The sequence below is a fragment of the Giraffa tippelskirchi genome, chromosome 1, assembly GCF_054371585.1.
Source record: "Giraffa tippelskirchi isolate mGirTip1 chromosome 1, T2T-mGirTip1v1.2.pri, whole genome shotgun sequence".
Taxonomy (NCBI): Eukaryota; Metazoa; Chordata; class Mammalia; order Artiodactyla; family Giraffidae; genus Giraffa; species Giraffa tippelskirchi.
The window spans coordinates 108,517,074-108,542,327 of NC_137275.1; the positions used below are offsets into that span (position 1 = coordinate 108,517,074).

The window sequence follows — 25,254 nt, forward strand, 5'->3', positions numbered from 1 at the left end:
TCCAGATGTTCAAGCTGATTTTAGAAAAGGCAGAGGAACCAGAGATCAAATTGCCAATATCTGCTGGATCATCGAAAAAGCAAGAGAGTTCCCGAAAAACATCGATTTCTGCTTTATGGACTATGCCAAACAAAGCCTTTGACTGTGTGGATCACAATCAACTGTGGAAAATTCTGAGAGAGATGGGAATACCAGACCATCTGACCTGTCTCTTGGGAAACCTGTACGCAGGTCAGGAAGCAACAGTTAGAACTGGACATGGAACAACAGACTGGTTCCAAATAGGAAAACGAGGACGTCAAGGCTGTGTGTCCTTGTCACCCTGCTTATTTAACTTAGACGCAGGGTACATCATGAGAGACGCTGGGCTGGAAGAAACACAAGCTGGAATCGAGACTGCCGGGAGAAACATCAATAACCTCAGATATGCAGATGACACCACCCTTACGGCAGAAAGTGGAAAAGAACTAAAGAGCCTCTTGATGAAAGTGAAAGAGGAGAGTGAAAAAGTTGGCTTAAAGCTCAACGTTCAGAAAACTAAGATCATGGCATCAGGTCCCATCACCTCATGGGAAATAGATGGGGAAACTGTGGAAACAGTGTCAGACTTTATGTTTGGGGGCTCCAAAATCACTGCTGATGGTGACTGCAGCCACGAAACTGAAAGACGCTTACGCCTTGGAAGGAAGGTTTTGGCCAACTTAGATGGCATATTTAAAAGCAGAGACACTACTTTGCCAACAAAAGTCCGTCTAGTCAAGGCTATGGTTTTTCCAGTGGTCGTGTATGGATGTGAGAGTCGGACGGTGAAGAAAGCTGAGCGCCACAGAACTGATGCCTTTGAACTGTGGTGTGGGAGAAGACTCTTGAGAGTCCCTTGGAGTGCAAGGAGATCCGAACAGTCCATCCTAAAGGGGATCAATCCTGGGTGTTCATTGGAAGGACTGATGTTGAAGCTGAAACTCCAACACTTTGGCCACCTCATGCGAAGAGCTGACTCATTGGAAAAGACCCTAATGCTGGGAAGGATTGAGGGCAGGAGGAGAAGGGGACGACAGAGGATGAGATGGCTGGATGGCATCACTGACTCGATGGACATGGGTTTGGGTGGACTCCGGGAGCTGGTGACGGACAGGGAGGCCTGGCGTGCTGCGATTCATGGGGTTGCAAAGATTCGGACACGACTGAGCGACTGAACTCAACTGAAGTCTTCACTAAGAGATACTCTTCTATCAATCTCGAGGGGAGGGAGATGGGAGGGAGGTTCAAAAGGGAGGGGATATATGTGTACCTATGCCTGATTTTTCCTGCGATTTGACAGACAAGAACAAAATTCTGTAAAGCAATTATCCTTCAATTAAAAAATAAGCTAATTAAAAAAAAAAAAAAAGATCTCTCCTGGACGCCCAGCTTTTCCGCTGGTCCTGGGTCTGAGGACAGGAAACAGTGGTGGCAACAGTGTGGGGAACAGATAAACCCCTTCAGGGTCCAGACAGGTCTCACTTATACATGTGGGCGTGTGGTTCAGCCAGGGGAGGTTTTAGGAAGCATGCATGGAAAGTATTTTTATAAACAATGAGTGCGTCGTTTTAACCAACTAACCTGTGGCTTTGTAATGGGATTCTGTAAAGAATACTGATCCACTGCAGCTCCACAGGAGCTTGGTGACAACAAAGTGACTTACTGCAAAATACAGCTGAACTCGTTTAACAGCAGCTGGATAAACTGTGCACTCTCCCCTGATCTCTAACAACCACCCTCAGACAACAGAAGGCTACAAAAGCTAGAAATTATCCACATGGAACTGAAGAGGGATCAATCTCAAATTCAAGTTAAAAGAAGCATTTATAAAAATCAGAAAACAACAAAGAACAGAGCAGGGAAGTGACACACCTGGGCTGACTAGGACTGAATGCAGACAAACACCTGCCTCAAAGTCAGGGACCACGGCCAGGCCCTTCCCCCGGGCCTTGTCCTGAGAAAGGCCTCTGGGTCCCCAGCCTGGCACCCTCCGCCAGGATGGGAGCCCGCCCCACGGGTGCCCACGTGAGTCGGATGGGCAGTACCGTGTCCTCATTTAACAGGAGGGCAAAGCAGGCCACAAAGCGGGCAAGCGGCACACCCAGGTCACCAACCTCAGGGTGACGGAGCTACTCTGCTGTGCCCGGCAGAAGGGTTCCTGGGCACTGAGCTGCCTGAACCGGAGCGCGGCTGCCCAAGTCCTGTGGGAAGGCCCCAGGAGTGCTCCATCAGCGGGCTGGGAGCAGGAGAGGGACAAGGAAGGCCAGCCCTCGGGCCACTGGACTCCAACAACAGGGGCTCATCCAAGTGACCCGAGGGGAGAGGCAGCGAGCTCCCTCCTGAGGCTCCCTCCATCAGGGTTGCTGTGATGGACAGGAGGGCCTCTGGAGGAAAGCGGGATGGACGGCACCACGGTTAAGTGTCCAGGCTCTGATCAGACCAGTCTGCACCGCACCGCTGGGTATGCGAGCCTGGGCACGGTGCCCGGCCTCTCTAAGCCTCAGTGTCCATATCTGCTGAATGGGGATAACAGCAGCCTGGACCTCACCTGGGTGTCTGCGGGATTAGATGACGGGCTCAGAAAGCACTGGACACGGTGCCTGGCACACAGAGTCTCCTGCACACTGCTACCCACCGTCATTAAATTGGCTTCCCCCAAATCTAATATCTATGGCTCTGATTCAGTCATTTCTTTTAAGAAAACACTACGTGGAAATTCCATGGTGGTCCAGAGGTGAGGACTTGGCACTTTCACTTTCACACCGGTCTGATCCCTGGTTGGGGAACTAACATCCCATTAGCTGTGCAGTATGGCCAAAAAAATAAGTAAAGAAAATTTTAAAAATAATAAATACTACTATGTCTATTATAAATAAGCATGAGATGATTAGAAGGCAAACAAGTGGGAGAAAGGCAAACTGTTACAATTGTCCCAACCAATGACCTATTTCCAACAGAACCATCAGTTCAGTTCAGTTCAGTTCAGTTCCGTTCCGTTCAGTCGCTCAGTCGTGTCTGACTCTTTGCGACCCCATGAATTGTAGCACGCCAGGCCTCCCTGTCCATCACTAACTCCCGGAGTCCACCCAAACCCATGTCCATCGAGTCAGTGATGCCATCCAGCCATCTCATCCTCTATTGTCCCCTTCTCCTCCTGCCCCCAATCCTACCCAGCATTAGGGTCTTTTCCAATGAGTCAACTCTTCGCGTGAGGTGGCCAAAGTACTGGAGTTTCAGCTTCAAAATCAGTCCTTCCAATGAACACCCAGGATTGATCTCCTTTAGGATGGATTGATTGCATCATCAGCATATTTTAAGTGGTGGGCGAGTTTCATTACTTCTATTAAAATGTCAATCATCCACCAGTACGTAACCACATAGTGTTCATTCACTAACACGATAAGGACTCTAATACTTCACAGAGAAACAAAGGCATGCTAAATTACTAAATAGTTTACCTTTCGACGATGCTTCCTTAACTCACTAGACTGATAGATGCATGCAAAGAAATGAAGAGAAACCAGATTTATTGCGACTTTGAAGCTAAAAATTCAAGAATCAATATAGGCAAAGACAGTAAAGCAAAAATGACGGCAAACATATAAGTGAGATGTAGATTTAGAGAACATGTAACTGGAAACAGAACAATTTGTTGGACCACATTAGTTAAATAAGCTATTCAAGATTTACTAGAGAAACACTATACATTATTCCTCAGGAAGATACAATTCTATTACAACATCATGATTTGTTAAAGCACAGCACTGTGTACAACAAAGGGCCTTAACAGTTGTCTGTTCTCAGCCAAACCTCTCTATAAGTTAGTTTCTCTTAATAAAAAAAACATGTTATACTTTAAAATAGTAATTTAACTGACGAGGAAGTTGCCGTAATACCTATTTTAACACTGAACAGATCTAACCACCTGTTGGACATTAATGTAAAATCGTTACCTAGAATTTGATTCCAAACTTCTGAAAATAAATTCATTAAAGCAGGTACCCTATGAAAATATGTAAGAATGAAAGCTAGCGTAACAGCAGGTGGAGTCTTCACATTTTATGAACCATAGAAGATACTTTGTAAAAGAGTCTCGTAGAGACATTAAGCATGCAAAAGCTGATGAGATTTACAGTCTCAAATACAAGCACCAACACAGAAAGGATGTTGTGTCAAAAGTCCATTAATTCTACACATAAGAGGATCATTTCTTCAGGTAAGCATAATCTCAGTTATGAATTACACAGGTTCTGTAGTGTATCATCCATCTACATTATGCTTGTAACTGCACAGTGATAACAATAATTCAAACTTAGTGCTATGGGGGAAAAACACCATTTAATGAGACATGAAGACAAAGCAGAAACCCGACTAAGGGGACACACGCTGTGGACCCCAGACTGCTATGACCAGAGCAAGTGGGAGGACGGGGGAGGGGAGATGGATGGGTAAACTACAGCCTCGGGGGGGTGCGGTTGTGGGAAGCTGGGGTCTGGATTGATGACAACGAAGCAGACAACAGGATGAGACAGGAAATCAAAACCAACGATGAAAGCAGACACACCGTCAGAGAACTCCAGCAACAAGAAAAAATATACAGAACTGTTCTTTTACAAATACTCGGAAAGAAATCAAGCATGAAACCACAGAGAAATCGTCAAAGAATACACACTATCAACTAATTGGCCAGTGATGCATATTATAAAACCAATGTGTCAAAAGACCACAAAATAGACCAGTTATCACTTCACATGCTGCTAAAATGATTCACAGTTAATTTAATTATATGCTGACTAACAATGCAGCTAACATGAAATGGGTGGTAACAAAAAAAGTGATAATACAAGTGCAGTTACAAAGCAGAGTGTTGTAGACATGATTTCACAGGGTAAACAGCAATGCGCTCAGGAAACCTAAGCTAAACATGGAAGAAAGCAGGAACATGCGCTTCAGAGCTGCACACTCTGTCACCAAAAGCCCTAGGTCGTCATCCCATTTTTAGACTCAGAAGAGTGAGGAAGCCCAACTTCTTCCCTGGGGCCCTGGGGCACCAGGCTTTTAACCTGGTTTCACACCCAGAGCTGGCCTGAGCGTGCAGCCAGGTCCAGCAGCAAGCAGACCAGTTTAGATTCTTGGTTTTGTTCCCACCGCATGGCCTGCAGCCTGCAGCCAGGTATCCCCAATGAAAAATGTGCTGCGTGGGTCTCACACGCCAGGAGAGCTGCCTATGGTTACTTTCACAAGGCTGTCTACTCGGTGACAACAGCAACTTCCCTGCACCTGCTGTGTCCAGCACAGGCCGGGCCCAACGTTACAGAGGCAGGCCCTGGCTGAGTTCATGATGACGTGCTAAGCCGGTGGTCCAAATATCAAGACTAATTTGTTGCTGTGCGAGTATGGAATGATTAAAGACTAGGCAGTTTTTAAAAATCTTAGACCTCTAAGCGTAGCAAATGTACCTGAGTTTCTTCTGGGTAAAAACAGAAAAAACAAAAAACAAACAAACAAAAAAGAAAGCCAGTGTGCTGGGGGAGGGACGTGGCAGGGAGGAGGCAGACACATACCAGAGTCTTGATGTCCCGCTGGTCTACTTTCCGCGCCGAGCTGTGCCGCCTCCTTGGGGGCTTGGCGCGCCCACTGCTGGGCGGGCAGGAGCTGGCGAGCGAGGAGGCGGGACACAGGTTGAGGGAGCTCGAGGATTTACAACAACGAAGGTTGCCTAAGCTCCCCTTGCCCACCCTGCTCTCAGTATCCTCGGCCCGCTGCTCCGTGTTCTCCTTCTCTTCTTCGATCAACCTAAAATAGAATAAAACCCGTCACCTGCCTTTGTCAGCAGAGGAACGTGTCTGGACAACAAATGTGGGCTTGCATTCTGTGTCACGATTAGCATATTCCAGGAACAGTTGCTCAATTAACATCTCAGCAAAAAGGTTCAACTTTCCCTCTTTTCAATATTCTCAAACTTAGAATAACTTATCCTTGAGTCTTACAAAGTGGCCCCTGATCATTCTCGTTTGATTTGACTGGTTTACTCTAACATTCTGACGGGGCCTGGGTGGCGCCTCTCTCCCTGTGAGGAGATAACCTGAAGTTGACAACCTTTACCTTCCCTGCTCTCAGGGCAGAGATGCACGGCAGTGCCTCAAGTCTATTCCGCTGGGAATCAGGAACTCTGTACAATCAAAACAGTGAGCCACGAACAAGCTGGAGTTTCTAAACACAAGTCTCTAGACCAGATGAAGTGCTGAATTGATTTTTTTATTTTTTAGGTTGTCTATGTACAAATGCATCACTTGATGAAGTTCTCCACCAGCTTTGTGTGAGTTTCTGGACTCATGTCAATGTGCTGCATTAACCTAGAATTCACAGTTACTGCTCTTCTCCCCTAATGTCTCGCGGATGATGTTATATAGCAGTTTAAATATTCGATTATGCATATAACATGATTTTCAAAATAAAATACAAGATTCTCGCAGGTCGTCACCTCTCCAGTTTCACTTCTCCTTATACACCCTGAAAGTTTTTCACTGTTGATAACAAGTTGATGGAAAGAATTTACCATTTACCTCAAGTCAACATGTTACCTAAGGAAAAATCACTTTTACCTGACAACATGCTGTAAAAATAAACATATTAATATGTAACCGTTCCGTATTTCCTGGGGGAGGGGGAAAGACAATCTTTCTGAGCTGTCTGTGCTCAAACACGGCCCACAAAGCAGTCTGTCTCAGCGTCAAACGTGCAGGCGGCACCACCTGTGTTTGCTGGTTGTGCCCTTCACCCCTGCCTTTCCCCCGGGCCCCCCGCACTCGGCTGACAGGAACGGGCACCTCGGCCTGGGCTGACGTGACAAGAACAGTCTGAGCAGCAGCTCTGCCAGGTCCTGTGCAGGGTCACCGGCCTGTGGCCACTCTGAACGTGGACAAGGGACAGGAGGCAGAGCTGTGCGGGTGCGGCACCAGGCTGGCCTCGGGGCCCCCAGCCACCTGGCCGCACCCAGACCCAAGGCCCCTGCTCGCCATGAGGCGGGCCTTTGGATTCTATCCCGTTTGTAAACTGTTATAACAGCCCAGACGGTGTCTACAGAAAACATCTCACAGACACTGATGAGTTGAGAAGAACTCAAACACATGTCCTTGGACCACTGTCGTACAACAAGCCAATCTTCACACTGTATTAAGTTCAAAAGGAAAATGCAGATCTGAGGGGGAATTTGCCACCCCAAAACCCCAGCTTTTCTGTTTCAGGTGGCTTTTCACCAGAATGTGGGAGGCTCCGAGGGACACACGAGGGCGAACCTTCAGTGCTGGAGGGTGCACGGGCCGCAGGGGACACTGTCACGGCACCTCACCCACCTTGGGGCTCAGAGCTGGTGGGGGGACACCCCACAACGCCCCCCACAGCCCTGGCTGACTGAGCTCTATAATCAAGGGCAATCTCAGAACTGAAAATTCTTGAAGCAGACTTGAAGTCAGTTTCCTTACTATGGAACACTCAGCCTTCTCTAAGGAGAAGACAGCTCCTCAGAGAAGCCGAGTTTCTGGGGAGCTCGGCTCGGGCTCACCCACCGGATCTCTTCGTTGATGGTGTCCAGCTGCTCCTGAAGCATCACAGTCAGAGTCTCGGCATCGCCCTGCCCGCTGGGCGACAGCAGAGCGGCCGAGCTGAAGAGGGTGGCCCTGTCGCCCCCGCCGTCAGACAAGTCTGCGTCACTCTCGAACGCCTGGGCCACGTTGGCCGGCACGCTGGCTTGCTGCGCGCGCTCCCAGTCCTTTTCCTTCAGGGTCTGCACCTGGGCACGAGAGGACCACGTCTCGTCAGCGACATTCAGGGCAGCTCAAGTCTATCAGGAACTGAACACAAGTTTACATGGAAGCCCCAACTGTGGATAAACGGGCCATGCTTATGAGACACTGCCATCTCTTAAGCGAGCAGTACTGAAGAAACAGGCAGGAGGAGAATCCACTTCCTAGATGGCCTGGTGACATTCAGGTCTTAGCGTGGATGGGAGGCAATCCTATGAGGTTATTCACAAGGGTGGGCCGATGGAGTCAGAGACAAAGTCCGAAAATTACAACAATACATCTGTGCCTCCATCAGCCAGGCTGAAGGAAAATAAGAAAAAGAAATCCTTCAGCTCCGCAGCCTCTGGGTCCACCTCAGCGGTCACCACTTGTGTTACTCACCGAGGAGCGCCATCCTCGCAGGTCCCCAGCCCTCCGTTTTCCAGGCTGGTCTGAACACGCACAGACAGGCGCAAGCAGGGCCAGCAGGGCTGGGAGGGCCAGCCCCCCGCGGGGCTCCTCCCGGGGCGCAGGCCCGCGGGCTGTTCTGGGGGACGGCCCCTCACACCGCAAGGCGGCTCTGTCACCAGAGACGTGCGGGAGAGGGCCTGCTGGGCTCCGAGCCGCCCTCCAGCTCTCACACCTCACACCCTTCTCTCTGGCACATCTCCCCCCGGCCCACTCTCACCCAGGTCCTGCCTTCTTTCCCAGACGTGACCTCAAAGCAGCCGAGGGGCAGCCTCGAGGTGCTGGCTTGCTGGCTCCCTGTCCCCCGTGGCCAGCGCCCTCGCCCCTGTCTTCGTCACGACCCCTCCCCAGGGCTGGGCCACCCCCTGCACTGGCTCCAGGACCACCTGCCATCATTCCTGCTCCTCTCCAGCGAACCAGCTGCATATGGCTTCACCCCCATCAGCTCAGCCAGCACGTCCTCTCCCTTCTCTCACCTTAAAATCGCACAAAGGGAACCAGCAGATTCCTCCTCCAGGGCTCCCTGCAGCGCCCACTGAGGGTCTCTGAGAGCTCCCTGGGAGAGGCCTCTACTGTCCCCCTCCCCGCCCAGTCTCCAGCTCTCTGCAAGCAGGCGGTGTGCCCCGCTCGCAGGGCAGCTCCCAGGGAGCTCTGAGGAACCCATGTTACCAAGCCCCCTCCTCTCCTTGCCCTCCCCCCACCCCAAGCATGTCTCTCCCTGGGCACCAGGCCCCGCCCTCCCTGGGGTTACTAGTCAGTCCCTTGCGCCCCTTCTCAACCTTGGAATGCGAGGCACCCCACAGCTCTACCCTTGCACCCCCTATCTCTCCACGGGCACCTGCCTGGTGACTTTACCTTGTCTGTGCCTTTAAACACCATCTGTATGCCCACGACCCAAGTCCACCTTGAGCTGAGTGAGGCCTCTCCTGGATCCAGGCCGGAACACTCAGCTGCTGACCTCACAGGTCCCCTGGACACCCCATGGGCTCATCCACCTCAACAGGGCTGAGGCCCGTCTCTTAGCTCCCTGCCCTGACAGCCCTCCTCAGCTCAGGAAACAGGCTCTGGCCTCGAGCTGCTCAGGCCTGAGCCCGGGGTCCTCCCTGATGCGGCCCTCTCTCTCCCTTATCTCCGCTTGTTGACACGACCCTTGATCTATCTCCGAGTGGCTACTTCTCTTCCGGCCTCCGGGTCTCTGTTCCAGGTCACCCTCCTGGTGTCACCTCGCTGGCCACCCTGTTCACACACGATCGTCCCCCCTCCTCTTAGACAACTCGGGCACTCTGGTCTCCTTCCCCTGCTCATTACTGTCCGACAGGCTGCGTGGGTTTAAAAACGGGTCCACAAATTCTTCCATCCTCCTCCCTTCAAGAGGCAGAGGGGGCAACTCCTGCTCAGCCCCTGAGCGAGGCAGGACTTCGCAGCTCACTCTCGCAAACAGAACTGAAGGTGTGCGGCTTCCGAGACCGGGGCGCGAAAGGCCCCGGGCTACATCCCGCGCTCTCGCTCTCAGAGGGTGTTCTGAGGAAAGCCAGGCCATGAAGAGGTCCACACGGCAGGGACCTGGGCCTGTCCCCACCAGCCAGGTGAGTCTGAAAGCCTGCCATCCAGCCCTGGGGGGCCTTCCCATGTTTGCGTCCTCAGGAGGCCCTGAACCAGGCCCACCTGCTGCAAAGCACAGAAACTGGACTGTGACCTGCTCACTGGGAAGTCACTAAGCTTTGCAGTGATTTGTTACATGGCAGTGGATAAAGAACGCACACGGTTTTTAATTCACTGCTGGAGTCCTAGTTCTGACGATGTCTGGCCCAAACTAGCTGCTCACTGAACATGGCAGCTCAAAACACAGACATGTATGAAAAATTACATGCCATAAATGAGGCGAAAATACAAAGGTACTTAAACTTCCAATAAGAATTCTTCTCACTATAAAATGATGGGTATGTGTATCCATTTACTCGCAGGATGATTTCAATCAAAACGGTGCTAATTAGTACTGTGCTGGGCCTCACAGTAGGCCACAAGTTATCAAAATTGGTTCTTTTAAGAAAAAAAAGCATGCCTTAAAAGGAAACTCGTAGCCAGAAAAAGGAAAATGGGAAGACATAAAGCGATCTATCAACGCTTTGTTCCAAAACCATTTCAGGACCACAGTGTGAGGGGGCAGGTGCCTTACAACGTGGGAGTCACATGAAAAGGTGTTTACCTTCCTTCCTCAGGAATTCACCACTATAAAAGTCAGACACAGTTCAGTAAAAGCCGTTACCTGTCGATGCATAGAATCCTTATCTGCGATTTCATTTTCAAGTTTATCATTGAGGTCGTCGTGCACAGAGGTGGCTTCGCGCTGGGCGGCAAGGTAGCATCTCTCAAGGGTAGTGATTCGCACCTCCACGTCCGTGTTCTGGACCATGGCCTACACCGGGCATTGCAGAGTAGAAAAGGTAAGTCATTATCATGGAACATTCCGATACACGTACGCGTGAAAAAGTTGGACTAAATCCTAAGTTTCAACTCAAAAATAAAGTTAGCGTCCTCAAAATTAAAGTCCTAGACACGGCAGTTTCCTCGGACGTGAGCAAAAACGTGCCTACTTAAAATGTCACATTTGCCACGATTGGCACCCATATGTCTGTATTAACGTTCTGTCTGGCCACTCGGTTTCCCAAGCTTCTCTTCAACATAATCAACCCAAACAGCAAAGAGTATACTAAACTACCCTGTTATTGCATGAATTCCAGGAGGAATGGTATCTGGCATGAAGTCACGACCTCTGTCTGCTACACCACACAGGCGGACTGGATCCACAAGAGGGAGGGACCTTCGACAGATCCAACAGGGACCTCTGAGGCTCGTTTCCTCGGGTAAAAGTCGGAAAACTCTCATGCAATTTCCTCAGAATTCAAGTAATAGTAATGAGTGGAAACAGAAGTCAAAGTTTAACACAACTGGAAGCAGCCTTCTCAAGCCTAATTCTTCTAAAGCAGACTTACACCACATGTATGAAAGGGTCAAACCAGGACCAGAACTTGCTGCTGGTGCAACTCCCGTCCGCCAGGTCAAAATCCACTGCAGGTCCCTCCGTAGTCGACTACTAAGTAACCAATGTGGGCAAAGGCCTGACATTAAAAGTGAAAGGTCTCAAGGCCGCTTTTCCCAGAATTCTCTACATATTGAACTCTGCCACCTAATCTCCTCCTGTTGCCAAAGAGTAGTGGGAAAAGGTTATACAAGCGTGCAAATATTCTGTTTTGAGTTCTCACCTTGAGCTCTCACAGAGAATTACTCACACCAAGCTACTAAACAAGGACACCTGCTGTAGCACATGTCGGAGGGGTTCTGTCTGAGACGGTCTCACGGGGGAGGGGTGGGGCAGGGTGGGCGCTGTCTGCCTGCCTACAAAGGAGAGGTGAGGCTCACAGGAGGAGGCCCGAACCCTCAGCACTCTTCTCTTTTCACAATGACCGTTAGGCAGTTTCTCATCAATCATGACAGCCGCAGACACGACCACCAGAAACATCATGACTCTACATGGTTACACAGCACGGGCCTGAGGCTCTGAGGGTGAGCAAACGCCACTCGACCTGTCTGACCGCCGGTATCAATGTCACACATCCCCTCAAGGAGCAGAACCTCAGAAAACTAGAGAAGACGGCCAGGCAAGCTGCCTCAGCAGGGGCCACACAGCGGGCTCCCATCTCTCCGAGAGAACGGGCTCCACAGACGTCACCAGACTCGCCTGAGTGAACCCGAAGGAAATTTCAGCATCATCAGGTATACATTCGACAGGCAGGTGGGGGGGATGAACTGGGAGACTGGGGTTGACGTATGTACACTACTGAGACTATGCGTAAAGTCAACAACGAGTAAGGACCTACTCTACAGCACAGGGCAGTCTACTCAGGGCTCTGTGGTGAAGTAAATGGGTAGGAAATCTAAAAAGAGGGATATATGTAGACACACACACACGTATATATATATATATATATATATATATATATATATATATATAAATATAAATATAAATATAAATATAAATATATATATATATATGACGGATTCACTTTGCTGTACAGCAGACATTGACACAGCAGTGTAAAGCAACTGCTAACTGCTAAGTCGCTTCGGTCGTGTCCGACTCTGTGCGACCCCACAGACGGTAGCCCACCAGGCTCCCCTGTCCCTGGGATTCTCCAGGCAAGAATACTGGAGTGGGTTGCCATTTCCTTCTCCAGTGTATCAAAGGGAAAAGTGAAAGTGAAGTCGCTCAGTTGTGTCCGACTCTTAGCGACCCCATGGACTGTAGCCTACCAGGCTCCTCCATCCATGGGATTTTCCAGGCAAGAGTACTGGAGTGGGGTACCATTGCCTTCTCCAAGAAAAAGGAAAGCAACTAGACTCCAATAAATGAATGAATGGATGAATGAATTTTTCAAAGAGGAACACACTGGGCACCCTAGAACTTGTAGAAATGAGGAGTCCACACCCAGGGTGAGCACAGCGCTAGGGATGCCCTCGTGTTGCTCCACTGCCAATGGACCGCCTGGACCAGGCCTCTTCTACCCCAGAGATCTCGACGCAGAGGCGGGGAGGCCGCCAGTCGCGGTCTCGCCAGCGCTCTGTGCTCCTACTCACGCAGCCATCCCAAAGCTCAGATCAGCCGGAGAACAAGGGACCCACATTCCACCTCAGGACAACAGACACGTCCGCTGTCACTCACTTCGCGGACATCCCGCTGTGGTTGTCTGTTCGCTTCCTCGGACGCGAGGAGCTCCTTCCTGGCCGTGTCCGGGTCCTCCTCCGGCTCTCTCACGTAGGCAGAGAGGTTTGCCAGGCACTCCTTCGACTGGCTCTGCTCCCCTGACTGCCTCTCGATGACCTCCTGGAGCTCGATCACCTTAGCCAGGTCTTCCTCGTGGCTTGGGGAGCCGTCGGAGGATCTCTAAGGGGGAAAGGAAGCCTTAGACAGACAGCCTTGTTTTGGGAGGGAGGGAACACAGCATTTCCGGGCAATCGGTGAGGTCAAAACTTTCTTCTGCACTCTGGGAGCTCACACGACCCTCACGGCCACTCAGATCTACATGGTGCATTGCTGACAGGTCCCAACAGCCCCGCACAGACTGGATGGTAAGGCGAGAACCAGACAGAGAGCGAGACCGAGGACTTGCCTTTCCATTGGTGCTTGGCATGTTTACTTGCTCGGGATTTACATCAAGCACCCCGTCCGTTAGTAGCTTTCCCCAGTTATTCTGCTCTTTAAGAATCATCTGCTAAACGTGAAGTCCACCGGACTTTAGGAAGCATCACTACGAACAAAGCTAGTGGAGCTGATGGAATTCCAGCTGAGCTATCTCAAATCCTGAAAGATGATGCTGTGAAAGTGCTATATTCAATATGCCAGCAAATATGGAAAACTCAGCGGTGGCCACAGGACTGGAAATGGTCAGTTTTCATCCCAATCCCAAAGAAAGGCAATGCCAAAGAATGCTCAAACTACCGCACAATGGCACTCATCTCACGTGCTAGTAAAGTAATGCTTAAAATTCTCTAAGCCAGGCTTCAGCGATAGGTGAACCGTGAACTTCCAGATGTTCAAGCTGATTTTAGAAAAGGCAGAGGAACCAGAGATCAAATTGCCAATATCTGCTGGATCATCGAAAAAGCAAGAGAGTTCCCGAAAAACATCGATTTCTGCTTTATGGACTATGCCAAACAAAGCCTTTGACTGTGTGGATCACAATCAACTGTGGAAAATTCTGAGAGAGATGGGAATACCAGACCATCTGACCTGTCTCTTGGGAAACCTGTACGCAGGTCAGGAAGCAACAGTTAGAACTGGACATGGAACAACAGACTGGTTCCAAATAGGAAAAGGAGGACGTCAAGGCTGTGTGTCCTTGTCACCCTGCTTATTTAACTTAGACGCAGGGTACATCATGAGAGACGCTGGGCTGGAAGAAACACAAGCTGGAATCGAGACTGCCGGGAGAAACATCAATAACCTCAGATATGCAGATGACACCACCCTTACGGCAGAAAGTGGAAAAGAACTAAAGAGCCTCTTGATGAAAGTGAAAGAGGAGAGTGAAAAAGTTGGCTTAAAGCTCAACGTTCAGAAAACTAAGATCATGGCATCAGGTCCCATCACCTCATGGGAAATAGATGGGGAAACTGTGGAAACAGTGTCAGACTTTATGTTTGGGGGCTCCAAAATCACTGCTGATGGTGACTGCAGCCACGAAACTGAAAGACGCTTACGCCTTGGAAGGAAGGTTTTGGCCAACTTAGATGGCATATTTAAAAGCAGAGACACTACTTTGCCAACAAAAGTCCGTCTAGTCAAGGCTATGGTTTTTCCAGTGGTCGTGTATGGATGTGAGAGTCGGACGGTGAAGAAAGCTGAGCGCCACAGAACTGATGCCTTTGAACTGTGGTGTGGGAGAAGACTCTTGAGAGTCCCTTGGAGTGCAAGGAGATCCGAACAGTCCATCCTAAAGGGGATCAATCCTGGGTGTTCATTGGAAGGACTGATGTTGAAGCTGAAACTCCAACACTTTGGCCACCTCATGCGAAGAGCTGACTCATTGGAAAAGACCCTAATGCTGGGAAGGATTGAGGGCAGGAGGAGAAGGGGACGACAGAGGATGAGATGGCTGGATGGCATCACTGACTCGATGGACATGGGTTTGGGTGGACTCCGGGAGCTGGTGACGGACAGGGAGGCCTGGCGTGCTGCGATTCATGGGGTTGCAAAGATTCGGACACGACTGAGCGACTGAACTCAACTGAAGTCTTCACTAAGAGATACTCTTCTATCAATCTCGAGGGGAGGGAGATGGGAGGGAGGTTCAAAAGGGAGGGGATATATGTGTACCTATGCCTGATTTTTCCTGCGATTTGACAGACAAGAACAAAATTCTGTAAAGCAATTATCCTTCAATTAAAAAATAAGCTAATTGAAAAAAAAAAAAAAGATCTCTCCTGGACGCCCAGCTTTTCCGCTGGTCCTGGGTCTGAGGACAGGAAACAGTGGTGGCAACAGTGTGGGGAACAGATAAACCCCTTCAGGGTCCAGACAGGTCTCACTTATACATGTGGGCGTGTGGTTCAGCCAGGGGAGGTTTTAGGAAGCATGCATGGAAAGTATTTTTATAAACAATGAGTGCGTCGTTTTAACCAACTAACCTGTGGCTTTGTAATGGGATTCTGTAAAGAATACTGATCCACTGCAGCTCCACAGGAGCTTGGTGACAACAAAGTGACTTACTGCAAAATACAGCTGAACTCGTTTAACAGCAGCTGGATAAACTGTGCACTCTCCCCTGATCTCTAACAACTACCCTCAGACAACAGAAGGCTACAAAAGCTAGAAATTATCCACATGGAACTGAAGAGGGATCAATCTCAAATTCAAGTTAAAAGAAGCATTTATAAAAATCAGAAAACAACAAAGAACAGAGCAGGGAAGTGACACACCTGGGCTGACTAGGACTGAATGCAGACAAACACCTGCCTCAAAGTCAGGGACCACGGCCAGGCCCTTCCCCCGGGCCTTGTCCTGAGAAAGGCCTCTGGGTCCCCAGCCTGGCACCCTCCGCCAGGATGGGAGCCCGCCCCACGGGTGCCCACGTGAGTCGGATGGGCAGTACCGTGTCCTCATTTAACAGGAGGGCAAAGCAGGCCACAAAGCGGGCAAGCGGCACACCCAGGTCACCAACCTCAGGGTGACGGAGCTACTCTGCTGTGCCCGGCAGAAGGGTTCCTGGGCACTGAGCTGCCTGAACCGGAGCGCGGCTGCCCAAGTCCTGTGGGAAGGCCCCAGGAGTGCTCCATCAGCGGGCTGGGAGCAGGAGAGGGACAAGGAAGGCCAGCCCTCGGGCCACTGGACTCCAACAACAGGGGCTCATCCAAGTGACCCGAGGGGAGAGGCAGCGAGCTCCCTCCTGAGGCTCCCTCCATCAGGGTTGCTGTGATGGACAGGAGGGCCTCTGGAGGAAAGCGGGATGGACGGCACCACGGTTAAGTGTCCAGGCTCTGATCAGACCAGTCTGCACCGCACCGCTGGGTATGCGAGCCTGGGCACGGTGCCCGGCCTCTCTAAGCCTCAGTGTCCATATCTGCTGAATGGGGATAACAGCAGCCTGGACCTCACCTGGGTGTCTGCGGGATTAGATGACGGGCTCAGAAAGCACTGGACACGGTGCCTGGCACACAGAGTCTCCTGCACACTGCTACCCACCGTCATTAAATTGGCTTCCCCCAAATCTAATATCTATGGCTCTGATTCAGTCATTTCTTTTAAGAAAACACTACGTGGAAATTCCATGGTGGTCCAGAGGTGAGGACTTGGCACTTTCACTTTCACACCGGTCTGATCCCTGGTTGGGGAACTAACATCCCATTAGCTGTGCAGTATGGCCAAAAAAATAAGTAAAGAAAATTTTAAAAATAATAAATACTACTATGTCTATTATAAATAAGCATGAGATGATTAGAAGGCAAACAAGTGGGAGAAAGGCAAACTGTTACAATTGTCCCAACCAATGACCTATTTCCAACAGAACCATCAGTTCAGTTCAGTTCAGTTCAGTTCCGTTCCGTTCAGTCGCTCAGTCGTGTCTGACTCTTTGCGACCCCATGAATTGTAGCACGCCAGGCCTCCCTGTCCATCACTAACTCCCGGAGTCCACCCAAACCCATGTCCATCGAGTCAGTGATGCCATCCAGCCATCTCATCCTCTATTGTCCCCTTCTCCTCCTGCCCCCAATCCTACCCAGCATTAGGGTCTTTTCCAATGAGTCAACTCTTCGCGTGAGGTGGCCAAAGTACTGGAGTTTCAGCTTCAAAATCAGTCCTTCCAATGAACACCCAGGATTGATCTCCTTTAGGATGGATTGATTGCATCATCAGCATATTTTAAGTGGTGGGCGAGTTTCATTACTTCTATTAAAATGTCAATCATCCACCAGTACGTAACCACATAGTGTTCATTCACTAACACGATAAGGACTCTAATACTTCACAGAGAAACAAAGGCATGCTAAATTACTAAATAGTTTACCTTTCGACGATGCTTCCTTAACTCACTAGACTGATAGATGCATGCAAAGAAATGAAGAGAAACCAGATTTATTGCGACTTTGAAGCTAAAAATTCAAGAATCAATATAGGCAAAGACAGTAAAGCAAAAATGACGGCAAACATATAAGTGAGATGTAGATTTAGAGAACATGTAACTGGAAACAGAACAATTTGTTGGACCACATTAGTTAAATAAGCTATTCAAGATTTACTAGAGAAACACTATACATTATTCCTCAGGAAGATACAATTCTATTACAACATCATGATTTGTTAAAGCACAGCACTGTGTACAACAAAGGGCCTTAACAGTTGTCTGTTCTCAGCCAAACCTCTCTATAAGTTAGTTTCTCTTAATAAAAAAAACATGTTATACTTTAAAATAGTAATTTAACTGACGAGGAAGTTGCCGTAATACCTATTTTAACACTGAACAGATCTAACCACCTGTTGGACATTAATGTAAAATCGTTACCTAGAATTTGATTCCAAACTTCTGAAAATAAATTCATTAAAGCAGGTACCCTATGAAAATATGTAAGAATGAAAGCTAGCGTAACAGCAGGTGGAGTCTTCACATTTTATGAACCATAGAAGATACTTTGTAAAAGAGTCTCGTAGAGACATTAAGCATGCAAAAGCTGATGAGATTTACAGTCTCAAATACAAGCACCAACACAGAAAGGATGTTGTGTCAAAAGTCCATTAATTCTACACATAAGAGGATCATTTCTTCAGGTAAGCATAATCTCAGTTATGAATTACACAGGTTCTGTAGTGTATCATCCATCTACATTATGCTTGTAACTGCACAGTGATAACAATAATTCAAACTTAGTGCTATGGGGGAAAAACACCATTTAATGAGACATGAAGACAAAGCAGAAACCCGACTAAGGGGACACACGCTGTGGACCCCAGACTGCTATGACCAGAGCAAGTGGGAGGACGGGGGAGGGGAGATGGATGGGTAAACTACAGCCTCGGGGGGGTGCGGTTGTGGGAAGCTGGGGTCTGGATTGATGACAACGAAGCAGACAACAGGATGAGACAGGAAATCAAAACCAACGATGAAAGCAGACACACCGTCAGAGAACTCCAGCAACAAGAAAAAATATACAGAACTGTTCTTTTACAAATACTCGGAAAGAAATCAAGCATGAAACCACAGAGAAATCGTCAAAGAATACACACTATCAACTAATTGGCCAGTGATGCATATTATAAAACCAATGTGTCAAAAGACCACAAAATAGACCAGTTATCACTTCACATGCTGCTAAAATGATTCACAGTTAATTTAATTATATGCTGACTAACAATGCAGCTAACATGAAATGGGTGGTAACAAAAAAAGTGATAATACAAGTGCAGTTACAAAGCAGAGTGTTGTAGACATGATTTCACAGGGTAAACAGCAATGCGCTCAGGAAACCTAAGCTAAACATGGAAGAAAGCAGGAACATGCGCTTCAGAGCTGCACACTCTGTCACCAAAAGCCCTAGGTCGTCATCCCATTTTTAGACTCAGAAGAGTGAGGAAGCCCAACTTCTTCCCTGGGGCCCTGGGGCACCAGGCTTTTAACCTGGTTTCACACCCAGAGCTGGCCTGAGCGTGCAGCCAGGTCCAGCAGCAAGCAGACCAGTTTAGATTCTTGGTTTTGTTCCCACCGCATGGCCTGCAGCCTGCAGCCAGGTATCCCCAATGAAAAATGTGCTGCGTGGGTCTCACACGCCAGGAGAGCTGCCTATGGTTACTTTCACAAGGCTGTCTACTCGGTGACAACAGCAACTTCCCTGCACCTGCTGTGTCCAGCACAGGCCGGGCCCAACGTTACAGAGGCAGGCCCTGGCTGAGTTCATGATGACGTGCTAAGCCGGTGGTCCAAATATCAAGACTAATTTGTTGCTGTGCGAGTATGGAATGATTAAAGACTAGGCAGTTTTTAAAAATCTTAGACCTCTAAGCGTAGCAAATGTACCTGAGTTTCTTCTGGGTAAAAACAGAAAAAACAAAAAACAAACAAACAAAAAAGAAAGCCAGTGTGCTGGGGGAGGGACGTGGCAGGGAGGAGGCAGACACATACCAGAGTCTTGATGTCCCGCTGGTCTACTTTCCGCGCCGAGCTGTGCCGCCTCCTTGGGGGCTTGGCGCGCCCACTGCTGGGCGGGCAGGAGCTGGCGAGCGAGGAGGCGGGACACAGGTTGAGGGAGCTCGAGGATTTACAACAACGAAGGTTGCCTAAGCTCCCCTTGCCCACCCTGCTCTCAGTATCCTCGGCCCGCTGCTCCGTGTTCTCCTTCTCTTCTTCGATCAACCTAAAATAGAATAAAACCCGTCACCTGCCTTTGTCAGCAGAGGAACGTGTCTGGACAACAAATGTGGGCTTGCATTCTGTGTCACGATTAGCATATTCCAGGAACAGTTGCTCAATTAACATCTCAGCAAAAAGGTTCAACTTTCCCTCTTTTCAATATTCTCAAACTTAGAATAACTTATCCTTGAGTCTTACAAAGTGGCCCCTGATCATTCTCGTTTGATTTGACTGGTTTACTCTAACATTCTGACGGGGCCTGGGTGGCGCCTCTCTCCCTGTGAGGAGATAACCTGAAGTTGACAACCTTTACCTTCCCTGCTCTCAGGGCAGAGATGCACGGCAGTGCCTCAAGTCTATTCCGCTGGGAATCAGGAACTCTGTACAATCAAAACAGTGAGCCACGAACAAGCTGGAGTTTCTAAACACAAGTCTCTAGACCAGATGAAGTGCTGAATTGATTTTTTTATTTTTTAGGTTGTCTATGTACAAATGCATCACTTGATGAAGTTCTCCACCAGCTTTGTGTGAGTTTCTGGACTCATGTCAATGTGCTGCATTAACCTAGAATTCACAGTTACTGCTCTTCTCCCCTAATGTCTCGCGGATGATGTTATATAGCAGTTTAAATATTCGATTATGCATATAACATGATTTTCAAAATAAAATACAAGATTCTCGCAGGTCGTCACCTCTCCAGTTTCACTTCTCCTTATACACCCTGAAAGTTTTTCACTGTTGATAACAAGTTGATGGAAAGAATTTACCATTTACCTCAAGTCAACATGTTACCTAAGGAAAAATCACTTTTACCTGACAACATGCTGTAAAAATAAACATATTAATATGTAACCGTTCCGTATTTCCTGGGGGAGGGGGAAAGACAATCTTTCTGAGCTGTCTGTGCTCAAACACGGCCCACAAAGCAGTCTGTCTCAGCGTCAAACGTGCAGGCGGCACCACCTGCGTTTGCTGGTTGTGCCCTTCACCCCTGCCTTTCCCCCGGGCCCCCCGCACTCGGCTGACAGGAACGGGCACCTCGGCCTGGGCTGACGTGACAAGAACAGTCTGAGCAGCAGCTCTGCCAGGTCCTGTGCAGGGTCACCGGCCTGTGGCCACTCTGAACGTGGACAAGGGACAGGAGGCAGAGCTGTGCGGGTGCGGCACCAGGCTGGCCTCGGGGCCCCCAGCCACCTGGCCGCACCCAGACCCAAGGCCCCTGCTCGCCATGAGGCGGGCCTTTGGATTCTATCCCGTTTGTAAACTGTTATAACAGCCCAGACGGTGTCTACAGAAAACATCTCACAGACACTGATGAGTTGAGAAGAACTCAAACACATGTCCTTGGACCACTGTCGTACAACAAGCCAATCTTCACACTGTATTAAGTTCAAAAGGAAAATGCAGATCTGAGGGGGAATTTGCCACCCCAAAACCCCAGCTTTTCTGTTTCAGGTGGCTTTTCACCAGAATGTGGGAGGCTCCGAGGGACACACGAGGGCGAACCTTCAGTGCTGGAGGGTGCACGGGCCGCAGGGGACACTGTCACGGCACCTCACCCACCTTGGGGCTCAGAGCTGGTGGGGGGACACCCCACAACGCCCCCCACAGCCCTGGCTGACTGAGCTCTATAATCAAGGGCAATCTCAGAACTGAAAATTCTTGAAGCAGACTTGAAGTCAGTTTCCTTACTATGGAACACTCAGCCTTCTCTAAGGAGAAGACAGCTCCTCAGAGAAGCCGAGTTTCTGGGGAGCTCGGCTCGGGCTCACCCACCGGATCTCTTCGTTGATGGTGTCCAGCTGCTCCTGAAGCATCACAGTCAGAGTCTCGGCATCGCCCTGCCCGCTGGGCGACAGCAGAGCGGCCGAGCTGAAGAGGGTGGCCCTGTCGCCCCCGCCGTCAGACAAGTCTGCGTCACTCTCGAACGCCTGGGCCACGTTGGCCGGCACGCTGGCTTGCTGCGCGCGCTCCCAGTCCTTTTCCTTCAGGGTCTGCACCTGGGCACGAGAGGACCACGTCTCGTCAGCGACATTCAGGGCAGCTCAAGTCTATCAGGAACTGAACACAAGTTTACATGGAAGCCCCAACTGTGGATAAACGGGCCATGCTTATGAGACACTGCCATCTCTTAAGCGAGCAGTACTGAAGAAACAGGCAGGAGGAGAATCCACTTCCTAGATGGCCTGGTGACATTCAGGTCTTAGCGTGGATGGGAGGCAATCCTATGAGGTTATTCACAAGGGTGGGCCGATGGAGTCAGAGACAAAGTCCGAAAATTACAACAATACATCTGTGCCTCCATCAGCCAGGCTGAAGGAAAATAAGAAAAAGAAATCCTTCAGCTCCGCAGCCTCTGGGTCCACCTCAGCGGTCACCACTTGTGTTACTCACCGAGGAGCGCCATCCTCGCAGGTCCCCAGCCCTCCGTTTTCCAGGCTGGTCTGAACACGCACAGACAGGCGCAAGCAGGGCCAGCAGGGCTGGGAGGGCCAGCCCCCCGCGGGGCTCCTCCCGGGGCGCAGGCCCGCGGGCTGTTCTGGGGGACGGCCCCTCACACCGCAAGGCGGCTCTGTCACCAGAGACGTGCGGGAGAGGGCCTGCTGGGCTCCGAGCCGCCCTCCAGCTCTCACACCTCACACCCTTCTCTCTGGCACATCTCCCCCCGGCCCACTCTCACCCAGGTCCTGCCTTCTTTCCCAGACGTGACCTCAAAGCAGCCGAGGGGCAGCCTCGAGGTGCTGGCTTGCTGGCTCCCTGTCCCCCGTGGCCAGCGCCCTCGCCCCTGTCTTCGTCACGACCCCTCCCCAGGGCTGGGCCACCCCCTGCACTGGCTCCAGGACCACCTGCCATCATTCCTGCTCCTCTCCAGCGAACCAGCTGCATATGGCTTCACCCCCATCAGCTCAGCCAGCACGTCCTCTCCCTTCTCTCACCTTAAAATCGCACAAAGGGAACCAGCAGATTCCTCCTCCAGGGCTCCCTGCAGCGCCCACTGAGGGTCTCTGAGAGCTCCCTGGGAGAGGCCTCTACTGTCCCCCTCCCCGCCCAGTCTCCAGCTCTCTGCAAGCAGGCGGTGTGCCCCGCTCGCAGGGCAGCTCCCAGGGAGCTCTGAGGAACCCATGTTACCAAGCCCCCTCCTCTCCTTGCCCTCCCCCCACCCCAAGCATGTCTCTCCCTGGGCACCAGGCCCCGCCCTCCCTGGGGTTACTAGTCAGTCCCTTGCGCCCCTTCTCAACCTTGGAATGCGAGGCACCCCACAGCTCTACCCTTGCACCCCCTATCTCTCCACGGGCACCTGCCTGGTGACTTTACCTTGTCTGTGCCTTTAAACACCATCTGTATGCCCACGACCCAAGTCCACCTTGAGCTGAGTGAGGCCTCTCCTGGATCCAGGCCGGAACACTCAGCTGCTGACCTCACAGGTCCCCTGGACACCCCATGGGCTCATCCACCTCAACAGGGCTGAGGCCCGTCTCTTAGCTCCCTGCCCTGACAGCCCTCCTCAGCTCAGGAAACAGGCTCTGGCCTCGAGCTGCTCAGGCCTGAGCCCGGGGTCCTCCCTGATGCGGCCCTCTCTCTCCCTTATCTCCGCTTGTTGACACGACCCTTGATCTATCTCCGAGTGGCTACTTCTCTTCCGGCCTCCGGGTCTCTGTTCCAGGTCACCCTCCTGGTGTCACCTCGCTGGCCACCCTGTTCACACACGATCGTCCCCCCTCCTCTTAGACAACTCGGGCACTCTGGTCTCCTTCCCCTGCTCATTACTGTCCGACAGGCTGCGTGGGTTTAAAAACGGGTCCACAAATTCTTCCATCCTCCTCCCTTCAAGAGGCAGAGGGGGCAACTCCTGCTCAGCCCCTGAGCGAGGCAGGACTTCGCAGCTCACTCTCGCAAACAGAACTGAAGGTGTGCGGCTTCCGAGACCGGGGCGCGAAAGGCCCCGGGCTACATCCCGCGCTCTCGCTCTCAGAGGGTGTTCTGAGGAAAGCCAGGCCATGAAGAGGTCCACACGGCAGGGACCTGGGCCTGTCCCCACCAGCCAGGTGAGTCTGAAAGCCTGCCATCCAGCCCTGGGGGGCCTTCCCATGTTTGCGTCCTCAGGAGGCCCTGAACCAGGCCCACCTGCTGCAAAGCACAGAAACTGGACTGTGACCTGCTCACTGGGAAGTCACTAAGCTTTGCAGTGATTTGTTACATGGCAGTGGATAAAGAACGCACACGGTTTTTAATTCACTGCTGGAGTCCTAGTTCTGACGATGTCTGGCCCAAACTAGCTGCTCACTGAACATGGCAGCTCAAAACACAGACATGTATGAAAAATTACATGCCATAAATGAGGCGAAAATACAAAGGTACTTAAACTTCCAATGAGAATTCTTCTCACTATAAAATGATGGGTATGTGTATCCATTTACTCGCAGGATGATTTCAATCAAAACGGTGCTAATTAGTACTGTGCTGGGCCTCACAGTAGGCCACAAGTTATCAAAATTGGTTCTTTTAAGAAAAAAAAGCATGCCTTAAAAGGAAACTCGTAGCCAGAAAAAGGAAAATGGGAAGACATAAAGCGATCTATCAACGCTTTGTTCCAAAACCATTTCAGGACCACAGTGTGAGGGGGCAGGTGCCTTACAACGTGGGAGTCACATGAAAAGGTGTTTACCTTCCTTCCTCAGGAATTCACCACTATAAAAGTCAGACACAGTTCAGTAAAAGCCGTTACCTGTCGATGCATAGAATCCTTATCTGCGATTTCATTTTCAAGTTTATCATTGAGGTCGTCGTGCACAGAGGTGGCTTCGCGCTGGGCGGCAAGGTAGCATCTCTCAAGGGTAGTGATTCGCACCTCCACGTCCGTGTTCTGGACCATGGCCTACACCGGGCATTGCAGAGTAGAAAAGGTAAGTCATTATCATGGAACATTCCGATACACGTACGCGTGAAAAAGTTGGACTAAATCCTAAGTTTCAACTCAAAAATAAAGTTAGCGTCCTCAAAATTAAAGTCCTAGACACGGCAGTTTCCTCGGACGTGAGCAAAAACGTGCCTACTTAAAATGTCACATTTGCCACGATTGGCACCCATATGTCTGTATTAACGTTCTGTCTGGCCACTCGGTTTCCCAAGCTTCTCTTCAACATAATCAACCCAAACAGCAAAGAGTATACTAAACTACCCTGTTATTGCATGAATTCCAGGAGGAATGGTATCTGGCATGAAGTCACGACCTCTGTCTGCTACACCACACAGGCGGACTGGATCCACAAGAGGGAGGGACCTTCGACAGATCCAACAGGGACCTCTGAGGCTCGTTTCCTCGGGTAAAAGTCGGAAAACTCTCATGCAATTTCCTCAGAATTCAAGTAATAGTAATGAGTGGAAACAGAAGTCAAAGTTTAACACAACTGGAAGCAGCCTTCTCAAGCCTAATTCTTCTAAAGCAGACTTACACCACATGTATGAAAGGGTCAAACCAGGACCAGAACTTGCTGCTGGTGCAACTCCCGTCCGCCAGGTCAAAATCCACTGCAGGTCCCTCCGTAGTCGACTACTAAGTAACCAATGTGGGCAAAGGCCTGACA

General features: G+C 50.2%; 1 protein-coding gene and 1 long non-coding RNA gene across 2 annotated transcripts in view; one reads left to right on the forward strand and one right to left on the reverse strand.

Annotated features, from left to right (window-relative positions):
- The window catches only part of LOC145505797 (uncharacterized), a 188,764-nt gene that overhangs the window by 146,797 nt on the left and 16,713 nt on the right, over positions 1 to 25,254 (reverse strand). The window contains exons 8-14 of the mRNA XM_081488700.1: positions 24,396 to 24,545; positions 21,446 to 21,669; positions 19,442 to 19,673; positions 12,994 to 13,215; positions 10,540 to 10,689; positions 7,590 to 7,813; positions 5,586 to 5,817 (exon numbers count right to left, since the gene is read on the reverse strand). Of these exons, the coding sequence (XP_081344826.1) occupies positions 5,586 to 5,817; positions 7,590 to 7,813; positions 10,540 to 10,689; positions 12,994 to 13,215; positions 19,442 to 19,673; positions 21,446 to 21,669; positions 24,396 to 24,545 (1,434 nt within the window). The remainder of the gene's footprint in view (positions 1 to 5,585; positions 5,818 to 7,589; positions 7,814 to 10,539; positions 10,690 to 12,993; positions 13,216 to 19,441; positions 19,674 to 21,445; positions 21,670 to 24,395; positions 24,546 to 25,254) is intronic.
- Positions 13,217 to 20,238, forward strand: LOC145506932 (uncharacterized). The gene is made up of 2 exons (XR_014054452.1): positions 13,217 to 14,784; positions 17,163 to 20,238. It is a non-coding gene; the product is annotated as an uncharacterized LOC145506932 (long non-coding RNA).